At 31.0% G+C, this 19977-nt stretch overlaps 2 protein-coding genes across 2 annotated transcripts; one reads left to right on the forward strand and one right to left on the reverse strand.

Moving 5' to 3' along the window:
• Positions 1-8395: 8395 nt before the first annotated feature.
• LOC107962717 (uncharacterized) lies at positions 8396-11354 on the reverse strand. The gene is made up of 3 exons (XM_016899200.2): positions 11238-11354; positions 9693-9753; positions 8396-9599 (listed from the first exon to the last, which is right to left on the reverse strand). Exons 1-3 carry the CDS (start codon positions 11288-11290, stop codon positions 9426-9428), a joined length of 288 nt encoding a protein of 95 aa, XP_016754689.1. The 5' UTR covers positions 11291-11354; the 3' UTR covers positions 8396-9425.
• A 6040-nt stretch (positions 11355-17394) lies between these two features.
• On the forward strand, positions 17395-19553 carry LOC107962716 (protein DETOXIFICATION 51). The gene has a single exon (XM_016899198.2). The coding sequence runs from the start codon at positions 17836-17838 to the stop codon at positions 19408-19410; it is 1575 nt and encodes a 524-aa protein (XP_016754687.2). The 5' UTR covers positions 17395-17835; the 3' UTR covers positions 19411-19553.
• Positions 19554-19977: the final 424 nt, after the last annotated feature.

The raw sequence follows: 19977 nt of genomic DNA on the forward strand, positions 1-19977 counted from the left end.
GAGGAGTGGGGATAACGTTGAGAAAGTGGTTTTAAATTACTATAATGACCTTTCCATTCCAAGTTTTGAATATGATTGTATTAAAATTTGATATTAATGAAAAACCCTTTATCTAATGAAGACATGAGTGGACAGGTGTCAGGTTTATGATATTTAGGAATCTTTCCTTTGTGTAACTCAAGCTGAAATGAAATCATAAAGATTAGAGATGAGAAAGTGTTTGGGGATTAGTATGAGTTAATCCATGGGTTTGAAAGTAGAGTTTGGTTGGAAATAAGTACAACTACATCAACGTCTCATCAAACTGGGATTCATAAATGTTGTTGCCAACTTGGTGGTTTTATTAGTCACCCAATTTCACTAAGCCACATGGTTTGGATGATCCCATATAATTTATTCCTTCTTTCTTTGCTTTATTATTTTGTTGGAGAATAAACTACGGTATAAAATTATAATTTTATTCAATAAGAGAATGATATATTAGATTTTTTTTTAATTTTTAGTTTTTTTTCCCTTTGAAAAAATTTAAATTCAACTGAAAATACTAAAAATCAAGAGAAAAAAAATTTGATTTGACATTTTCCAATTAAAAATAGATATAGATGACGTGGAATTACAGTTCTATATAATCCCTTCTCTTAATTAGAGATCACAAGCTAATTGTTTAGCAATTAAACACTTGTTTATAAGGAAATATAAATTTCTAGATACATATGGTTACTACTTACCTCTACTTTATCATTGAGGTAAAAAAGTTTCTAAAAAGAATTTGAAAGTATTTACTATTGCTGTGAAAAAAATATTTTTAAGAAATAAAATGATAATTGTAAACATAATATTGTAAAGTAAAAGATCTAATGATGGATAAAAATATAACTTTATTAAAAAACATTTTTTTCTAAAGCCAAAAGCTAAAATTTTTGGCTTTTTGACTTGGGTTAAAATCCCATTTTAAAGTCAATGTTTGGTTTGAAAAGGTATTTCTTTATCCAAATTTTTAGTTTAAAATTAAACAAAGTCTTAATAGAGTGGAGATACATTTTTTTTAAAATGTAAAAACTATAAAAATAATAAAATTAAAATTTTTTGAAAATCTTCACTAGTAATTTATTAATGTAATTCCTCTAATTCATGACTTGGATGAAGTTATTGATCTCCCGCTATTTTTAGAATCAAATTGAATTAGTCAATCGAACTATTGGATTAGAAATCGATTGAGATACTGATTTAGAATAAGGGGTCAGATTGGTTAACTTGTGAATCGATTGAACAGGTTAAACCGACAGTTGAATCTATTTTTCTATTTTTACTTTTTTTTTTTTAAATTTATACAATCGAACCGGACAAATCGAATTTATCTCTAAGAGATTAAGGATATCCTATGAGGGTAACACACTTACGATAAGGTTATTGGACGAGCATTGATCGAGTTGCTTTCGTAATGATATGTCATAAGGGAAAGCTCAGTCACGATACTATAATGGAATGACTTCATTACTAAATTAGTTTATAATTAATAGGTGGTGAAAAGCTGGAACTTATTTATAAATCATTTGAGCCCTAATCACATATATCCAATCGGTCCCTTCGCTATCTTGTTGAAATCAAAAATGAATTGCAAATTGAATAAATTAACAGAAATGGATAGAAATGGGAACATTCAGGAATGAATGTGATTTTCTCACTAAAAATGGAAATGGTTTGAGAATTAATTTGTAACAATCCGTTTTCAGTGGTGTTAAAAATAGTGATTTCGGGATCACAAATCCGACGAATGAGTCCATAAATATTATTATTTAATATTTACGAGTCAAATATAGTATTATATAGAATTGTTATCGGATAATTTTTGCTATTTAAATATATAGTTAAGTACAAGTGGTTTGTCCTTATAATCAAGTGGTTTCAGAAAATGAGGTATCAAAACCTCATTTATATAAACCGAACCCATAACAAATATTTTTATAAAATATTTTCAGAGTGATTATATAGATATATTGAAGTTTGGTCCGAAAATTTTAGTGATTTGATAGCTAATTAAAGAAAAATGATTAAATCGTAAAAGTGGTAAAAATTAATTGGTATTGATTATTATTAACTAAAATGTTTAAATAGTTAAAGTGAGAGGATCTTTATGAAAATTAGACCATAATTTTGATAGGGAACGACATTAGGTGAATTTTATAATGAAATTTCAATTAAAATAAAGTTAAAATAAAATAAATAAAACTTAAAACATAAAAGAAGAAGAAGAAGAAGAAGAAACATCATCTTCTTCTTTTATCCCTTGTGATCGAAACCATGGAAATGAAAGCTTGAAGCATTTTATTTGTTTGGCGATTGCATGTAAGTGTTATTTTTGTCGATTTTTTTGTAAATTTTATATTTTTCAAGTCATTGTAATTTAAACTATCTAGTCTAGGGGCTAATTTGTGACGTTGTCAAATTTTGGAAAATTTATCATTTTTGTTTTTGAAGCTTTTTAATTGCTAATGTTTTGGTTGGAAGCTTGATAGTGAATTTGAGCTAGTTTGTAAAGTAATTTGTATAGTTTTTAAGTTAAAGGATTTAATTAAAAAGTATGTGAAATTTGGAAGGGTTTTGTTGAAAAAATTCAGATTTTAAGGGCTGCTTTTATATGGTTAAAGGTTCAGTAAAAATTGGGTTTATGAATTAATTGTGAAAATAGACTCATTTTAATATTAAGGACTAAATTGAATAAAATGTAAAAGTTTGGGACAAATGTGAAAATTATAAATAGGAAATCATATGCACTAAATTGAATATTATATAAAATTGAGGCTAATAAGTTGAAATAAAATCAGGGGAAAGTTGCTGACTTGACCTTAAACTTTTACTATTTCTGCAATCTAGCCTTAGTAAGTTCCTACGGTTTAAATTAGAATAATTTGTAATATTATATTGACTTGTAAATTATGATTTGTTGAATATTCGTATTTTTTAGTATGTCTCATATTTCAGTCAAATTTGAGAGATAATCTCCCAGTTAAACTTTGTTTATTTATTTCAATCGAACTCTGATTAGTCTAGATTATTCTCTTATTATTTGACTTATGAATTTAGCCTATAAATAGTCTCTTTTAAAACCTTAGAAAATACACACATTAAAATATTAGAACTCATAACACTTTTGTAGAATTTTGTGTTTACGTCTTTAGGTTTCTTTCTTTTTGGGTTTTGGGGTTTAAATTTTATCTCCATCTTTCGTACTCTTCGTTCTTTTACCATTATAGTAAAATTATTTTTTCCTATGTTTTTTTTATCCTCTTTGGAGGGATTTTTCCACATTAAAATTGTGTGTTCAATTTCTCAATTTCTTCCGCTATATTTTTCTTGTTCGTTGTTTAACCGAGTCAATCCCCAACACGCATATATATATTTGTATAATGCTATAATCATAAAGTTAATTCAAGGTGAGAAATGTAATTGATTTGTAAAATATAATGTGATTACTTATATTGAACCCGGATGAACATATGATAGGATACAATTGGCATGCCAATAAGTTATATTGTGCGCTGTATGGGATTGACTTATGATGAGATGATAATTCCTGACTTGTTATTGTCCGTTGAATATATCGGAGTCCAACATTTGTTGCAGACTACCTGTTACATTTACATGATTCTGGCGTGTTACCGGGGCGAATGTGAAGCCTTCGGGCTTGGCATTTGGTGCCAAGATGTGTTTCAGAGGGATGTTAGCCTATGAGCTAGGCACTTGATACCCAAGTGTGTTCTCAGTTGGTTTGACTTGTTTGAGCGTTCTAGTATGTTCTAGATGGTTGTGGTTGATCAGATTATACAATATGTGTATAAACATGAAGACTCACCTGTGGAATGGTTGTGGTTGACAGGATTATTGTTTATTAATTATTATAGTATAATTGATATGTTTATAAGGTCAGTCTGATCGTTTCGACCTTTGAACCTACTAAGCTCTATTGAAGCTTACTCGTGTCATTTTTCCTGTTTCTTTTACAGTAAAGTTGTCATGATTTTAACACAATCAAATTCGGGTTGAAAAAATTATTTAATTGGGAAATTAATTTATTTAAATTAATTTATGATGTTTATTTTGGAAAATAGGAAAATATGTATTGGGTTGGATTGAATTATAAAGTATTGGGTTAAAAGTCTAGGAAGCACTTATAATTGGACTCAATATAAGAAAGGATCAAATCCTCATCATATTACATATGAGTGAAAGCACACCCTATTAGCAGCTTCTCTCTCTCCTAGCTCAACTAGGAAGTTGTTTTTCTATAAAATAGATTTCAACTAATTCAACAAAGGGTTCACTTATTGTCTCTAGATGATACCGATAGGACTAAATACACAATAAGTTTTACACAGCTTTAAGATATTTTTGTTCTGCTCGAAAATAGTGAGAATTTATTTCTAAGTACAAATTTTGTTTCCAGAATAACAATTCTATCGATTTCTATTAATGAGAGATTTTTGTTTTCCCACTAAAAGTAAAATAAATAATTTCTGGTTGTGTTTGATTTGAATTTGTTCGAGCCCACACTCAAAGCAGTTAGTGGTACGAGAGTAGCGGAGAAGGTCATTCCGTTGAAAGCCGAGAACAAGAATGATCCGTATCGCCGAAAACACAGGTGTGATTTCAGGAAAAGTTGATTGCTATAAACATCATAATCTGGCTTGATTTTTAAAATTTTAATTTTTCATTGTGTGAAAAAATCATTTTCGAACCGGATTTTTTCCAACAAATCAATTTAATTAATGGTGTTACAAAAATGCCATTACATGTATAAAATAATTTATATTATCATGAGGGTACATTTATCTTTTTAATAAAACTAGTAAAAATTTTACATATGGTAATATTTGAACTCATGCTATCAACATTTACAAAAACTTATTTTACCATTTCAACCAAAGTTTTATTTTGATAATTTTATACATTTTAATATTCTTACACAATTTCTTCGACGTCGTTTGTATATATATCGATAATCTTTACTAATTTAAAACCCTGATTGAGTTTCATGTTACTAGTCAAGTGAGACCAACTCAATTAATGAATCTCTACTAATATTAAAGCCTTGATTGAGTTTGGTATTAGGAGTCAAGTGACACCAATTCAATTGATGAAATTACGAAAATAATATTACACATTTTGAATAAATTATGTTATTAAAAGGGTATTTTTTATTATCTTTTTTCTTATTTCAATAAAACCAATATAAAATTGCAAGTATTAAGATTTGAACCCATGCCATTAGAAGCTCTACTATTATTAAAGGTCAGAGAGAGTTTGGTGTCATGGCTTAAGTGACAGCAACCCAATTAATAAAATTATGAAAAAAACCTTACATATTTTGAATAAGTAATATTATTGCGATGATACTTTTATTTTTTTCGTAAAATTGATAAAAAATTTACAAATATTGAAATTTCAAACAATGAAACATTAACTTTACCATTGCAACAAAAGTTTTGTTTTAATTTATTTTGTACATTTTAACATTTTTATGCAAACTTTAAGTTTTGTTTTAATTTATTTTGTACATTTTAACATTTTTATGCAAACTTTATTACATCTATCAATTGTATATCTCTATTATTATTAAAGCCCTAACTTAGCCTAGTGTAATGAGTCAAATGACATCAACTTAGTTGATGAAATTATGAAAACAACCTTATAAATTTTGACTAAATTATATTATTACGATGGTGCTTTTTCCTTTTTATTATTTTTATTAAAACCAATAAAAATTGCAAATATTGAGATTTGAACTCTTTTCATATATTTCATTGTTTATTGTAAACGTACATCTATTGTTTAAATATGTAATTTTTACACGTACATGCATATAGTAGAATTAAAAATATATATAATGTTAAAAGGTGAGGGTTAAATCTTGTTGGAAGACTATTTTAATTTTATAAAAAAATCTGAGATTGTTTTATTTTCACTTTAATACCTAAAATTTTCATTGATGGTGGATTTTTTTTATATATTTTGCTAGTGACAATGATGTAGCACCAATTTTATTAAAAAATATTAAATGTTAAATATACTAAAATCAAAATTTTATTTTATTTTGTTTAAATGAGAGGGAGTGTGATTAAAGGTGAAATTATTAATTATATAAAAAATAAGATTATAAATAAAATAAAATAAAACTTTAGAAAAAACAAATAAATGTATGGCATATTAAAAAATTAAAATATAAAAGAAAGAAGAGAAATTACAATTTAAGTAATAACAAATAATTTCCAAAAATTACAATTATTAATTGATGTTATGTTTTGTAGCAAATATAGTAATGTAACTGATGGGTATCTAATCCAATATTAAAACTGGACTAATCAAAATTAAAATAATTTTGCACCAAATTTGTTGTGCCTAAAACTTGCACAAACCTGCCACAATCAACAAAAAGGGGTTAAATTGTTGAAAAAATAGTAAATAAAATTTATTTCACAGTCACCAATTTAATAAAAGCTTCAACCTTATGGACAGTTAATATTTTCTCACTTCTCATCAAACAACAATCTTATACCACCAATCCTTCCTTACTTGCTCGATAATTAACTAATGCCTAACGAACAACCTTATAATTTAATTTTTTGACAAGAAAAACTTTAATGCTAAAGTAGCATTTAATATAATAGAAAGTGATAGCTTTCTTGAAAATTTAATTAGTTAAAAAGTGATTTCAACGTTTGATATCTTAAATTTTTTTATTTTTTATTTTACCTTTTTTTTTGTAGTCTTAACTTTCTCATAAACATGATAATACAATTCCCATGATAAAATGTGAAAAAAAAATTCTCATGTAAGTTAGAAAGTTAAAAAATTATTTAGCACAAAATTAACTTTATTTTATATTAATTTAATTTAGCGTATTAATCTATTAAATGTAGAAAAAAAAGTTATTACCTCCTTACTCTTACAAACTCTCTTATTATCTCTTATTATTTCAACTGTTACTTCAAAAGTAATTTTTTTTTCTAATTTTATTTTCAATATGCATAATATATTATTTACATGTTATTTTATTTTCTATTATTTTCCTCTCTTTCCCTTTTTGATATATTAATTAAAATTTCAATTGCATTATAGTATTCGTTTTCTATATATGCAGGATTTTTTATATTCAGAAAAAACATTAAGATAAATTCAAAATATTTTTTAATTAAAATAATACTTTTAAAAATGATCAATTAAACTATTATTAAATATTTAATCCAAAGATTCATTACTAATGAATTTTATTGTAAAATATTATTAAATATTTAATCCAAAGATTCATTACATTTTAAAAAAAGTATTTAGTGAACCAAACATGATAATATAACTTTCCAGCAAAGATTCATTACATTTTAAAAAAAGTATTTAGTGAACCAAACATGATAATATAACTTTCCAGCAATTTTTATAAATACTTTTTAATGTATACCAAACCTTGCAAAATAATATTTCTAACAATCACATTCCTTAAAATCATAACATGAGAAAATACCAAACACTACCTAATAAATAAATTCATCTGCATGGATCAAATTATATGGTAATTATGGATCAAATTATTTTTACCAACTATATGTTATTTCGAGCATCAAATAAGAAGCCGAGAAAAAATTAGAAAAGAAAATTACTAAATTCCGGAACTAATATGAAAAAAGAAATTATAAACTAAATTGAGAAAAAAAAAATCCAAATTAGGGAATGAAGAATGCTTTCCCCCACTAAACTTCCCCTGCCATTAACCATGTCTATTTTCTTCATTATAACAGGTTATGAACATGTAACAATAATTTGTTTTATTAAGGAATAGGGATTAAAAAGTATGATTAATATCAATTAAAAACTTATGTAGACTTACATTTATGCTAATTGATTGGAGCTTTTCCATGGGCAAAAGAGACAATCCATTAGTTTGAACAGTCATGTTGAATGATGAGTTATTATTCTAATCTTTATAAGCTTAACCCCATTAGGAAACAAATTTGTTCACATAAAAAAAAACTGAAATATATCTATAATTTTAGTCAAACTTACCTTAAAGGAATTAGATTCTATAAACTATAGGCCTGCACAAAAGTTGAGCATCATATCTTGAAGAGATAAATAGTTCAATGGCATAAAGGATTATAGTAATCTATCAAACGCATATAGAGAAAGAAAGTTAAAAATATGAAGATAAATGTATATTAAATGAGAAGATATAAGAGAATTGGTCCTCAGATGTGACATAGCTGCAGAGTTGTGGTCGGGCGGCGCCCGCCCTTGGTATTTATGCTTTGGTTCAGAGAAACTAGGATACCTCTTATAAATAACCTTAAAAAAACATAATATTGAATCTTTCATACCTTACACTTGTATTAGGAATATATGTATATATATCTACACACCATTATTTTTCTTTATCAAATATTATTCATTTGAGTGCCAAATCTAGCATATGCATCAATTAATATTGTTTCAAAAGTGCCCAATCACAAAAAATGTATTTAACAAACCAAACCCTGCCTTTTCACCTAGAAGATCTAATCTTGTTTTTCTCATCCTGTCAAATTTTGACATGTTATTTATCTTTCTATTAAAGCTTCAATAGAAACGTTTCTTTAACTTAGTCCTCAAGCTGCTATAACTTCTTCACTCGTTCAATACAAAGAAGAAAAATTGGGTCATTATCGAGATTAAAATCAATTCCTTCCTTCTCATTTATTGTACATGAAATATTGAATAAAAAAAATTACATTATTGATACTTGTATTAAAGGGTCGTAGACAATACATAAAAAGCAACATTGAGGGATACATTAGAGATATGATTGTAAATATATTTGTTTTAAAATCAATAAATTGATTACTCCTCATTATCATAATCTAATTATCTTCAGGAAGTCTGAGTGAAAGTTCCAATAAGGATATATTTTTCAGAAAATGACAAATTTGCTACTCAACTACTTGAGGATCACATTGTAACCTTGCAAATTTAAAAGAAAAATCATTTTCTTTTTCTATTCACTTTGATAGTGAAATGAATAAGACTATCCAAGGCAAGCTAAACCCAGATATCTTCTAAGTTTCATCTTATTTGTTTTGGCTTTACTCCTATACAAAGGCAAACTAAGATAAATTTAGGCCTGGAATTGGTTCTATAGCCAAAAATACGAGTGATAAATTGACCATAAATGAACAAAATGGAGTAAAACAGATAGATATCAAGGGGGTAAACTCGTTGATTAGGCTATCCCTATCTAATACCATGATTACAAGTACTATTGGAGCTCTTGTTGTCAAACAAATGAGAACCAGCAGCCAGAGAAGAATCTTATGATCCATATAGCAAAAGCAAGGACTTAAACAACTGTCACATTGTTTGCAAACAAAATCATATCAAAATTAATACGATACAAGAAATACTTATCTGTTAAGTTCTGCCCGTGATGGAACAACTGGTACCAGAAAATTCCCATACCATGAATCAAATTTCTTAAAATTTCCAGTGCAGCCGTCTTGTTGTGCTTGAGCTACAGCAAAATTTTTTTCTTGTTGGATTCTGAAACTATTAATTTCACTTGTTTGTACACCTGGAACCTGATCGGATAGACATATTATAACTTAAACAAGGTTTAAAAAGGGTAGAAAAATGAAACATCATGAGAATAGAAGCAGGAGAAAAGGCTTTACCCTCGAACTACACGTTGGTTTTGCATCTTTGGGAGTCTTTGAAGCAGGTGAAGCAACAGTCCTACAAAAATAAAACAAAATCCCAAGTAAGGACTCATCATGAGTTTATTCTTCATGCGCCATGGCATATGAACAATTTAACAACAGAATGAAACAACATGATGCAACAAACTGGCAAGAATTTAAGCTCTCTTTGTTAGAGTGGTGCTATCCCACATTAGTTTAATTTTTGATTGTCCATGATCTCACATTCAAGTTAGACTTTTCCACCTATTACCAATTGGCTTTATCTTAGATGCTTAACATGATATTAAAGAACAAGTTTGGTAATGTTTTTCTTTCTTGTTATTCTCATCTTTTACCTCTTCCAATTTTGTAATATGATAGGGTCTTCCATCTCCAACTACATACATGGATGGGTGCCTGTTAAAGTGGGTTTATCCCATATTAGTTAAATCCTAGATTGCCTATAATGTTATATTTTAGATTGAATGCTTAACATTCTTTTTCTTGTGGAAGCTTTGGCACATTGCTTGTGAGATTGGAACTTCAGGCAGGGGATATGAAATAAGAACCAAATCTTTTCTTCTATTTAGCAAGAAACGGGTATATGCTGGTTTTACGTCTGATTGTACTCTGTACTGATATGATTATAATTATAGTTATGCGGACATGCATTTTTTTGTGATTGTACTTGTAAACTCCTTCTCAGAAAAAAGTGTGTTGAGAGCGACTATCTACTTTCGACTGTCTCACTCCCTCAACGGAAGATATTGTCTCCGCGTCAGGGTTTGGTCTCCCATACTCTAAGAAGAGCCCAAAGGGGCTCACAGAGTTTAGTGATTGCCTCGGCTAGTGGAGATACAACGTGCAAACTCACGGGAGAAGTGTCAGTACTGTGCAAAATTTTAATTATGCATATTGCGCCTTAAGGGATTCGAACCACCAACCTTCGCATCCATGGTACCACTTGGCCCACAGGCACAATATGCATAATTAATATTTTACACAATATTGACACTTCCCTCGTGAGCTTGCAAGTCGTATCTCACCAACTGAGGCACTTTTTAAACTCCGTGAACCCATTTGGGCTCTGCTCAGAGTACAAGAGAAAGAACCGCGACACAGGAACTAGACATTCCGTTGAGGGAGTGACACGTTCCAAAGCAGATACTTGCTCTCAACAAATTGTCTTGGATATTTCAATTTCATCCCAAACCCTAGTTTGCCAATTCACATAATTTCTCCATCTATTATCAGCTTATCCTATGCATCAATTCACAAATACAAAACAAATGATGAAAATTGAATTCTAAATGGAATCCCATCCTTCAATAAAAATTAAAGTTGAATTCTAAAGCAGACAACTTACAATTTACCAAAAGGGAAAAACAAAATTTCAGTGAATAATCTCATGCTTTCCAACACACACTCTAAAAAGCAAGCATCAAGCAACTCAGATGAGCATATTTTTCTCAATAGAAAGAAACACATAAAAGAAAAACGAAAACCCAAGAGCGCAGCGAGGCGTATAAAGAACATTACCGGCGAGGCGGTGGCTTATGGATTTTCCTCTTCTTGAGTTCAGGTCCTTCCATTCTCTCGCGAATACCGGCTTTCAAATTTTTCCAAATTTATACGAACAGTTGGTGATATAGATCATGGGTCATCCCGCAATAATAAACTATTGCGAGTATAAGGGCCAAAACTATTAGGGTTGTCGGGTATGGTCAGGCCCATATTTGATGTGTTCATATCCACGTTTGTTTCCACCGGATAAATAAACATCAGGGTTCTCAATCTTTCACTCCAAAATATTGGTGGTGCTATTTCGTTTTAATCGAATTAATCTATCGAAATTTAATTTTGATTTTAAACAAATATTTAATTATAGATTTATTTGTTGCATTAATCAAATTAAATTATATTGAAATACTCAAGATTTGATATTTAAGTGTTATTTTAGTTATCAGTTAAATTTAACCATGTTGATGTGTAAAATTAATAAGGTAGAGAAATAAAGGAGGAAATGGAGGTGATGATAGAGGTTAGTTCATCCTGTTTGGACGGAGAACTGGAGAGTATAAAGAATAAAGACAGTAGAAGTGTGAACTGGAAGTAGAATGATAACTAGTATGCTTAGACAATAGATCCCTACTCCATTATCTTGAAGGATATTTATAAGTAAAGTTTCGTGTTAGGTGCCATTAATGTGACAAATCCACTATTAGGCCATAATTATTGGATGTGTAGGGAAATGCCCGTAATGGGACGCATTATTATTCTCCTTAAGTTGTGGTACGGAGTAATTAAACACATGTAGAGTTTGGTGATCAAAATGATCACATCCTTAACAAAAGATTAGGTAACTGGAGGAATGAGTGGCTAGTTTCATTGCACAATTACCTCCCGCTTGACTGGGTAATCGAGACAAAAGGTTGAACTTCTGATGACTACCTGCTACCATGTGTCTCAAGGTAGGGAAGGTATAACAAATCATGTTAAGCTTTTATATATATATATATATATATATATATATATATTATTTTAGATTTTTAATATGCATTAATTTGATAATTGATAGCAGTTATAATCTTTATTCTCTTTTGCTTTTCATTTATTTTCATAATTTTGTTGGATATATAGAACTCTCTATTTAAAAAAATTAAAGAATTATTAATTTTGTTTCGTTACATATTTCAAATTAGATTAAATAATAGTACACTCACAATGTGGATTATAATTTACATATAGTACACTCACGATGCGGATTACAATTTTATGTAATAATTTTTAAAAAGAATTGATATAACACTTAAAATTAATTTTAATTAAAATAGTAAAATAAAATTATTAAAAATCATATTTTTTGGGTTTGAATCCACTAAATATGTATAAGTACTTTTTAAAATTTTATATTGAAAGACAAATTTGCTTTAAAAATAACATCTACTGTTCTATAAAAATGATTAACTTTTAGTAAATTCTCCATTGAATAGGGATTTGGTTGAACTGTGACATTTATGTTGGAACATTTTTAAAATATATAGAGTGTTTCAATAGTTATAAATAAAAAGTTATAAGTTACCAAAAGTTATGTCACTTAATTAATAATAAAGGGTAATAATTATTCAAGTAGATATCTATTGAATAATTATGTTTATGACTAAAGATATGACTATCCATTTGTGTAATTATGTCTCTATGAGGAGACATGAGATTTCTTATAAATAGGAGTGAAATTTCATTTTTAGGGTATACCTATAAAGAATTACTGCAAAATTTTTTTATAGAAATTGATATTATTGTTTTGCTTCGCTCAATACTCAGTGGACTGTTACTGTCAGTGCAAAATGTCGATAATCATTAGTGGTTCATTGCACCCTCGAGGTTTAGTTTCCAATAACTCTTTTGCACATGGTGAGGGCGCATAGAACCTTAAAAAAGTGACATTGATACAAGTTTTAGAGCTTTCATTCATTTCACATAAGCTTATTTGATCCTCACACACCTACAATTTACTTAATAAAAAATTAAATATTAATAAATATAAATCTATTCAAAAGGTGGTTACAAAACTCGTACAATGCGAATGCGAAAGCTTAAGAGATAACATTCAAAGAGGTGCAGATAAAATAGCAAATGTAGCATCAACCCCTAAGTTGCATTGTAGTTGGTTTAAATATTTTGTTTCTTATCTTATAAAATAGATTGTTTTGGTTAAAAAAATTTGAATAAATTAATCAAAATTATTTTAATTGAATAAATTTATTCTTAATTGGTTTTGGTTTGAATTGGAGTTAATTTGATTAATCGAAATAACCCCATAAAATATGATAATAAAAAATAAAAGAGAGCAATGAATGACATCATATTTCAAACACACCCTATAATCGTATTTGCTATATAATATCTATTCACAACTTATTTTCAACATTGACTTAAAAAGAAACAAACGAACAATAAAAGAATCATATATATCAAACAAATATATTGATTTATATGCAATTAGTGAATATCACATGCAATGAATGGGTGATAGTATGAAAAGTCTTAGCTATGCCTACTATTATTATTGCCTAAACATGTTCCTTCCATTTGTATATATACATAAAATAATAAGGGGATTGGGTGGTGGAGGCCCTGGACCCGTGCTGCTTTGCACCAAGTGACCGAGTAGGAGACAAGGTTGAATCATTGTGTTTCTCAACGCAAAAACATAGATTTGCCTCACTTATTCAACTTCAACTATGTCATTCCCAACCCCACCTTGCATAATTTCTTACTTTTATTTTAATATTTAATCATTCACTCTAAATAATTAATATCACTTACATGAAATCTCCCTCATCAGACACTTAACTAATCAATATTATTACATATGCACACATACTAAGGACATACTTGTGTCATGAGATTAGAACTTAAGTCTGGCAAACCATATGGTCTTAGATGATTTCTTTGTTTTAAATCAACCTAAGTCAACCTAACTCTCGAAAAGTAAGAATTCTCTTAAAAATACTCTAAGGCATCGAAAATAAAACAGAAGCAATTCAAAAGAGAAAGGAACTTAAATTGAACAGAAAAGCCACAGTAAAATAATGCACACAATGTATTTGAGTAAATGCTCTCAAATATATTCTTTAACTATCAATGGAATAATTACAAATGAGAGGTAATGCCTCTATTTATAGTTAAACTCCTCTAGACCTAATAATACAGATTGAATTATATCAACGGCTGAAATTAGTACTTATCTACAATATAAGAGTCCTAAAGAATTTAAACTCTATACATCTTCTGGTAACTCTAGTTTTACTGGAATGTTTCACTAGATAACTAACGCTTCAGGTAGATGGATTTTTCATGTGTTCCACGAATCGGGTTAGTTCAAATGGGTCAAATGAGCCCCATTTAATTAGTTGACCTCTATGGGACGCTCTGTGTGCATTTGTCATGGACTTTGATTCTTGGCTTGCAATATTGCACTACACATGTATACACTACGTCTAAAGAGAGATGTCCAAATAAAGATCTATCACTTGCTCCACTAGGAGTTTGAATCCAATTGAATTCTATAAGTAAATAGCCATTGATCACCAATTACATCTTCTATCATTTCTGCATCACTCAAGGAACCTAAACATTTAAGAATAATAATAATAATAAAAGTGTTGGTTCATTTTTGTGGAACATGAACATGTTGACGACTACAACTCCTTTGAAGTGTCTAAATCTAATCAAAGCAACCCCATTAGCCAATTTGCGTGTTGTTTTCTTCCCAGCGTGTTGAGTATAGAAGACCAATAAGTAAGTAAGTCAAACATTGTTGCTAAAGTAGTCGCACTCAAAAGTGTATGATCTCCAATTACTAAATAAAAATAACTTAAATATTTAAGATCAAACCAAATCACATATCATATTTTGATGCGTATATTGTGTGTGCAACTTTTTTGTTGCTGCTGAAAAAGGATAAATCAAAGGCATGGAGAAGAAGTTGGATTTGAAAACGGGAAGGGAAAGTGGAATAATTAAGACAAGAATAATGTCTCACAAACCATGTGCAAAGATGCGCCCCACGTGGGATAGGATATGACATACGTGTGGGTCTCTTCTCTTACAACTTGGTCCTTGCTTTTCCTGTTCTTTTTTGATGACCCATGCATTTTTACAAGGCACCAGCTCAAACCCACACCAGAAAAAGCTTGCAAGCGAAAAGGAAGGTTAGGGTAAGATAAGCTTTCAAGTACCATCCACAAAAGACTTTCAAATTGAATATATACGAGGAAATCAGAATATATGCCTAATAAAGTACCTTCGACATTGTTTTCCATGTGCCTGCATGCATGCAAGTGAAACCATGACAAATTAAAAAGTTTACGCATAGTCTCATCTAAGTTATTTCATCATTGACAGAACAAGTTCCTGTATATTAATTAACTATAGCTAATTGCTCATTGTTTAACAAAACTTCTTTTTTCCTTAATTGATCTGTCATTTGTAGAAGAGTCTTGGCCTCATTTAACTAATACTGGTCAGGGATGATAAATATATATACAAGTAGAAATAAAGAAGGGATGGATGGTTATCTTATTCTTACCCCAAAAGGGGAATGAAATCAAATGGTCCAAAACGAAGCAGCAGGGAGCAGGGATTCTAGAGAGGAAAAAAAAAAAAGAAGAGAGAAATCTTTTTTGCAGGGGAAAGGAGCCCACAAAGAAAGGGACCTTACAGCAGAGGGCGCTCCCGTTATAGAAACACAAGAAATGGTGCAGGAAGTAGAAGGCCAGCCAGTGACAGAGAGTGTCAGATGGGGTAAGGAAGAAAGGGAAGGTGGGAGGGAGCAGCCAAATATGTGGGTCATAAGTATTCAGTATAAAAGCTTGTTTTCCTTTTCCTTAACACAACACGACACATCACTCCATTTCACCCAACTCAACATAGACAGGGACATAAAATGAGAGAGAAAACATGAATGAAACAAAATCAAGGAAGAATGTGGCTGCATGCAGTTTATAATTACTTTTGTACTACTTACTAGATATCATGTATATGTATTCCGGTGTTTCGTTTCACCCAGAAATATGTGTAATTTCTCATCCTTTGTGGGGACGAGAAATGGCGTGGTGGGGAGAAAAGCCAGCAACAGCATTTGTGGTAGTGAAATGAATCCAAGTTTGTTTTAGCTGATGCGAAAGGTAGGGTAGGGTAGGGACCTTGGCTTGTGGTGTCCCAAATGGTTGGGCAAAGGGAACTTTCAGTCGTCCAATCCAATATCAGTCCTTTCAGGGTCTTCAGTCTTCGTCTTCTTCGATCTCTCTCTCTCTCTTAGCCTGGCCTGGCCTGGCCTGCTCTGCTCTGCTCTGCCCTGCCCTGCTCGACTCTGTCTCTTCTCCACCGTCCTTCAAGGACTGCCACAAGTAAAAAACGAAGAATGAAATCCTAAAGGACAAAAGCAACTTCTTAACTGCACGTGTGACCTGTCACGTGTCTTTTCATCTCTCTGGTTCTGGTCCTTTTTTTTTTCTTCTTCTTTTCACACTGATTATTTCTTTACATTTTTACTCACTTTTTTTCTTTGCTGAGACGACAAATGCCTTTAGTTTAAATCAATGAACCTTTCTTTTTGACTAATTACTGAAAATTTTGTTTAGCTAACGAGTGTGCTAAAGTACTTTATAGCATAGCATTACTGCTGTATTAATCAGTAGAAAAAGTAGGAATTTCAATAAAGTGCATAGGTAGACCAAATTTTTTTATTTTTATTTTTGTGAGATTCGAACCCATATCTTTAAAAAGTTTTAGTGTTTTTATTTTTTTATTTTTTTGGGAAATTATTTAGATATACATTCAAATTTCAATGTATTTTTATTTAAGTCACAATATTTTTTTTAAATTTAATTTCTCTCTTTAAGTCAATTTTCTATTTTAATCAATTCTGAAATGGGTTTATCGAAAGAACATAGTTTGATTAAAATGAGATTGATATCAGGATAAATGAAACAGTAAAAAGAGTTAAGATCACATGTTAATTAACATATTATTTTTAATAATAAAATAACTACATTAATTATTATTTTTACATTGATCTGTATAATATTGTATTATAATAATTCTTTTCTGCCCTTATTAAAAATAAAATAAAATTTCAGACATATTTAAGTATATCAATTACTAAAAAAGGTAAACAACAAAATGGTATAGAAAATAGAAAAAAAGTGATAGCAGTGCAGAAGTGAGCTGCCGGAGGAGGAGGCCAGAAATTATTAAAAAGTCACACCTCCACCAACCTCTCGTGAAAAACTCCATTTCACTTATCGGAAATTGAACCTTTATCAAACAACTACAAACCACACACACTACATATATAATACACATATATACTGCCTACTGCATATATACTATTGTATAGGAGACAAAAAAGAATAGAGTAAAAAAAAAAAAAAACACAACCTCAACTTCTCTATTAATATTGCTGAAAATCAAACCAATCTGTCTATCCTTAAGAGGAAACTTAGCATCCATACAAACTAAGAGAGAAAATAAAAGAGTGATCTTTACGAGAGTATCTGAAACGGAAAACAACAAACAGGATTTGGTTTGATTCTTTGATTCCCTCTTCCCTCTTATCATCATCCTCATCATGTGTAACCAAACCACCACCGCTTCCATCCTTACTTCTACTCAGAACTCTTCTCAAACCCACCTTTATTTCCACCCTGGAAAGCATAGGCATCACCATGACCATGGAGCTCATCACCTATGCGCTTCGATCTCTGACATCATAACTGAAGCTAAATCACTCTTCAATCTAGCCTTCCCCATAGCCTTGACTGGTCTCATTCTCTATTCTCGTTCCATCATTTCCATGCTCTTCCTTGGCCATCTTGGCGATATCCAACTGGCTGCCGGTTCATTAGCTATAGCCTTTGCTAACGTCACCGGCTACTCTGTCCTTTCCGGCCTTGCTTTAGGTATGGAGCCACTGTGTTCACAAGCCTTTGGAGCTCAAAGACATAAACTTTTATCTTTAACCCTTCACCGCTACGTTATTTTCCTCCTATTCGTTTCCATATTGATATCCTTTCTTTGGATAAACATGTTCAACATTATGGTTTATCTTCGTCAAGATCCTAATATCACCCGCATCGGCCAAAGGTACTTACTGTTTTCCCTACTTGACCTCTTCACCAACTCTTTCATTCACCCAATACGCATTTACCTTCGCGCTCAAGGCATCACCCACCCGCTCACTTTAGCAACCCTCGCCGCCACCATTCTCCATTTACCCATCAGCTTCTTACTCGTCTCCCATTTCAACTTGGGCGTCGCCGGGGTAGCCGCTTCTGCTTCCATCTCCAACTTCTTCGTTCTCGTCTCCCTAGTTGTTCACATTTGGGCCTCAGGCCTCCACCATCCCACGTGGGAAAAACCCACTTTGGAGTGTTTAACCGGCTGGAAGCCGCTGCTCAAGCTAGCCGCGCCAAGCTGTGTTTCTGTTTGTTTGGAGTGGTGGTGGTACGAGATCATGATCGTGATGTGTGGGCTTTTGGTGAACCCGAAGGCGCCGGTTGCTTCAATGGGGATATTGATTCAAACGACGTCGTTGTTGTACGTTTTCCCTTCTTCGTTGGGTTTCGCGGTTTCGACCCGTGTCGGAAACGAATTAGGGGCAAACCGTCCTAATAAAGCGAGATTATCGGCTGTGGTGGCGGTTTTCGTATCAGCCATGATGGGCTTATCAGCGTCGACGTTTGCATCAGGGATGAGAAATAAGTGGGCCAGGATGTTCACATCTGATCCTGAGATCCTACGGCTGACATCCATTGCACTACCTATCCTAGGGTTATGCGAGCTGGGGAACTGCCCGCAAACAGTGGGATGTGGGGTCCTCAGAGGGAGTGCACGTCCTTCCACCGCAGCTAATGTGAACCTCGGGGCATTTTACTTGGTGGGCATGCCCGTTGCGGTCGGACTCGGATTCTATGTCGGAGTCGGATTTTCTGGGGTATGGTTGGGCCTACTTTCGGCCCAGGTGTGTTGCGCTGGGCTTATGTTGTATGTGGTGGGGTCCACTGACTGGGACCTACAAGCCAAGAGGGCCCAGATGCTGACGTGTGTAGATACTACATGGCTACCTCACGATTTTGATAATAATAGTAAGGGTGAGGAAGAACAACAGCCGTTGATTTGCAGTGTGCTGACTTCAGCTGCCTAATTAACCTAAATTAGCAGTAGTAAATTTAGAATCTGATATTTATTTATTTTTAGTAAATTTATTTCTTCATTGCTTGATAAGAATTAACAAATAAAGAAAGGCAAAAAAAAAAAAAAGGTTTTTGTTTTCTCTATTTCAACATCTTCAGTAATACTGCTATATAATTAAAACTAATGCTAATTTGTTCTTCATTTTTAAATTTTATTTTATTTTAAACTTCACTTTCACATTTTTTGTTAACCTCAAACCAAGCAATAACCACATCTTTAATTCTTTACATCAAATTTAGTTTAATTCATTTAAATAAATTTATCAGTTTCTTTTTATATTATATAAATATTTTTTTTCTATGTATGTAATATATAAACGCTAGGTAGTGCTATGAATAATAGTTTTAGTTGTGAATATAAAATTACACAAAATTAAAATTTACATTCAACATTATGTATTTGACCAAAGTTTATTTATCCTCTCTTTAACTCTAAATAGGAAGATAAGTGTACTTTAGCATAATTGAATTTATGTTCTCTTCCACTGATAAAATATCAAAGTTAATTAAATTAAGAC

Source organism: Gossypium hirsutum, chromosome A06, assembly GCF_007990345.1.
Source record: "Gossypium hirsutum isolate 1008001.06 chromosome A06, Gossypium_hirsutum_v2.1, whole genome shotgun sequence".
NCBI classification, from domain to species: domain Eukaryota; kingdom Viridiplantae; phylum Streptophyta; class Magnoliopsida; order Malvales; family Malvaceae; genus Gossypium; species Gossypium hirsutum.

Excerpts from the sequence above, each read along its gene's own strand:
- LOC107962717 (XM_016899200.2), bottom strand. The coding sequence starts at position 11,290 with ATGGAAGGACCTGAACTCAAGAAGAGGAAAATCCATAAGCCACCGCCT. Across the intron at positions 9,754-11,237 it reads CATAAGCCACCGCCTCGCCG|GACTGTTGCTTCACCTGCTT; the intron begins GTAATGTTCTTT and ends TTATTTTTGTAG. Across the intron at positions 9,600-9,692 it reads AACCAACGTGTAGTTCGAGG|GTTCCAGGTGTACAAACAAG; the intron begins GTAAAGCCTTTT and ends CTATCCGATCAG.
- LOC107962716 (XM_016899198.2), top strand. The coding sequence starts at position 17,836 with ATGTGTAACCAAACCACCACCGCTTCCATCCTTACTTCTACTCAGAAC.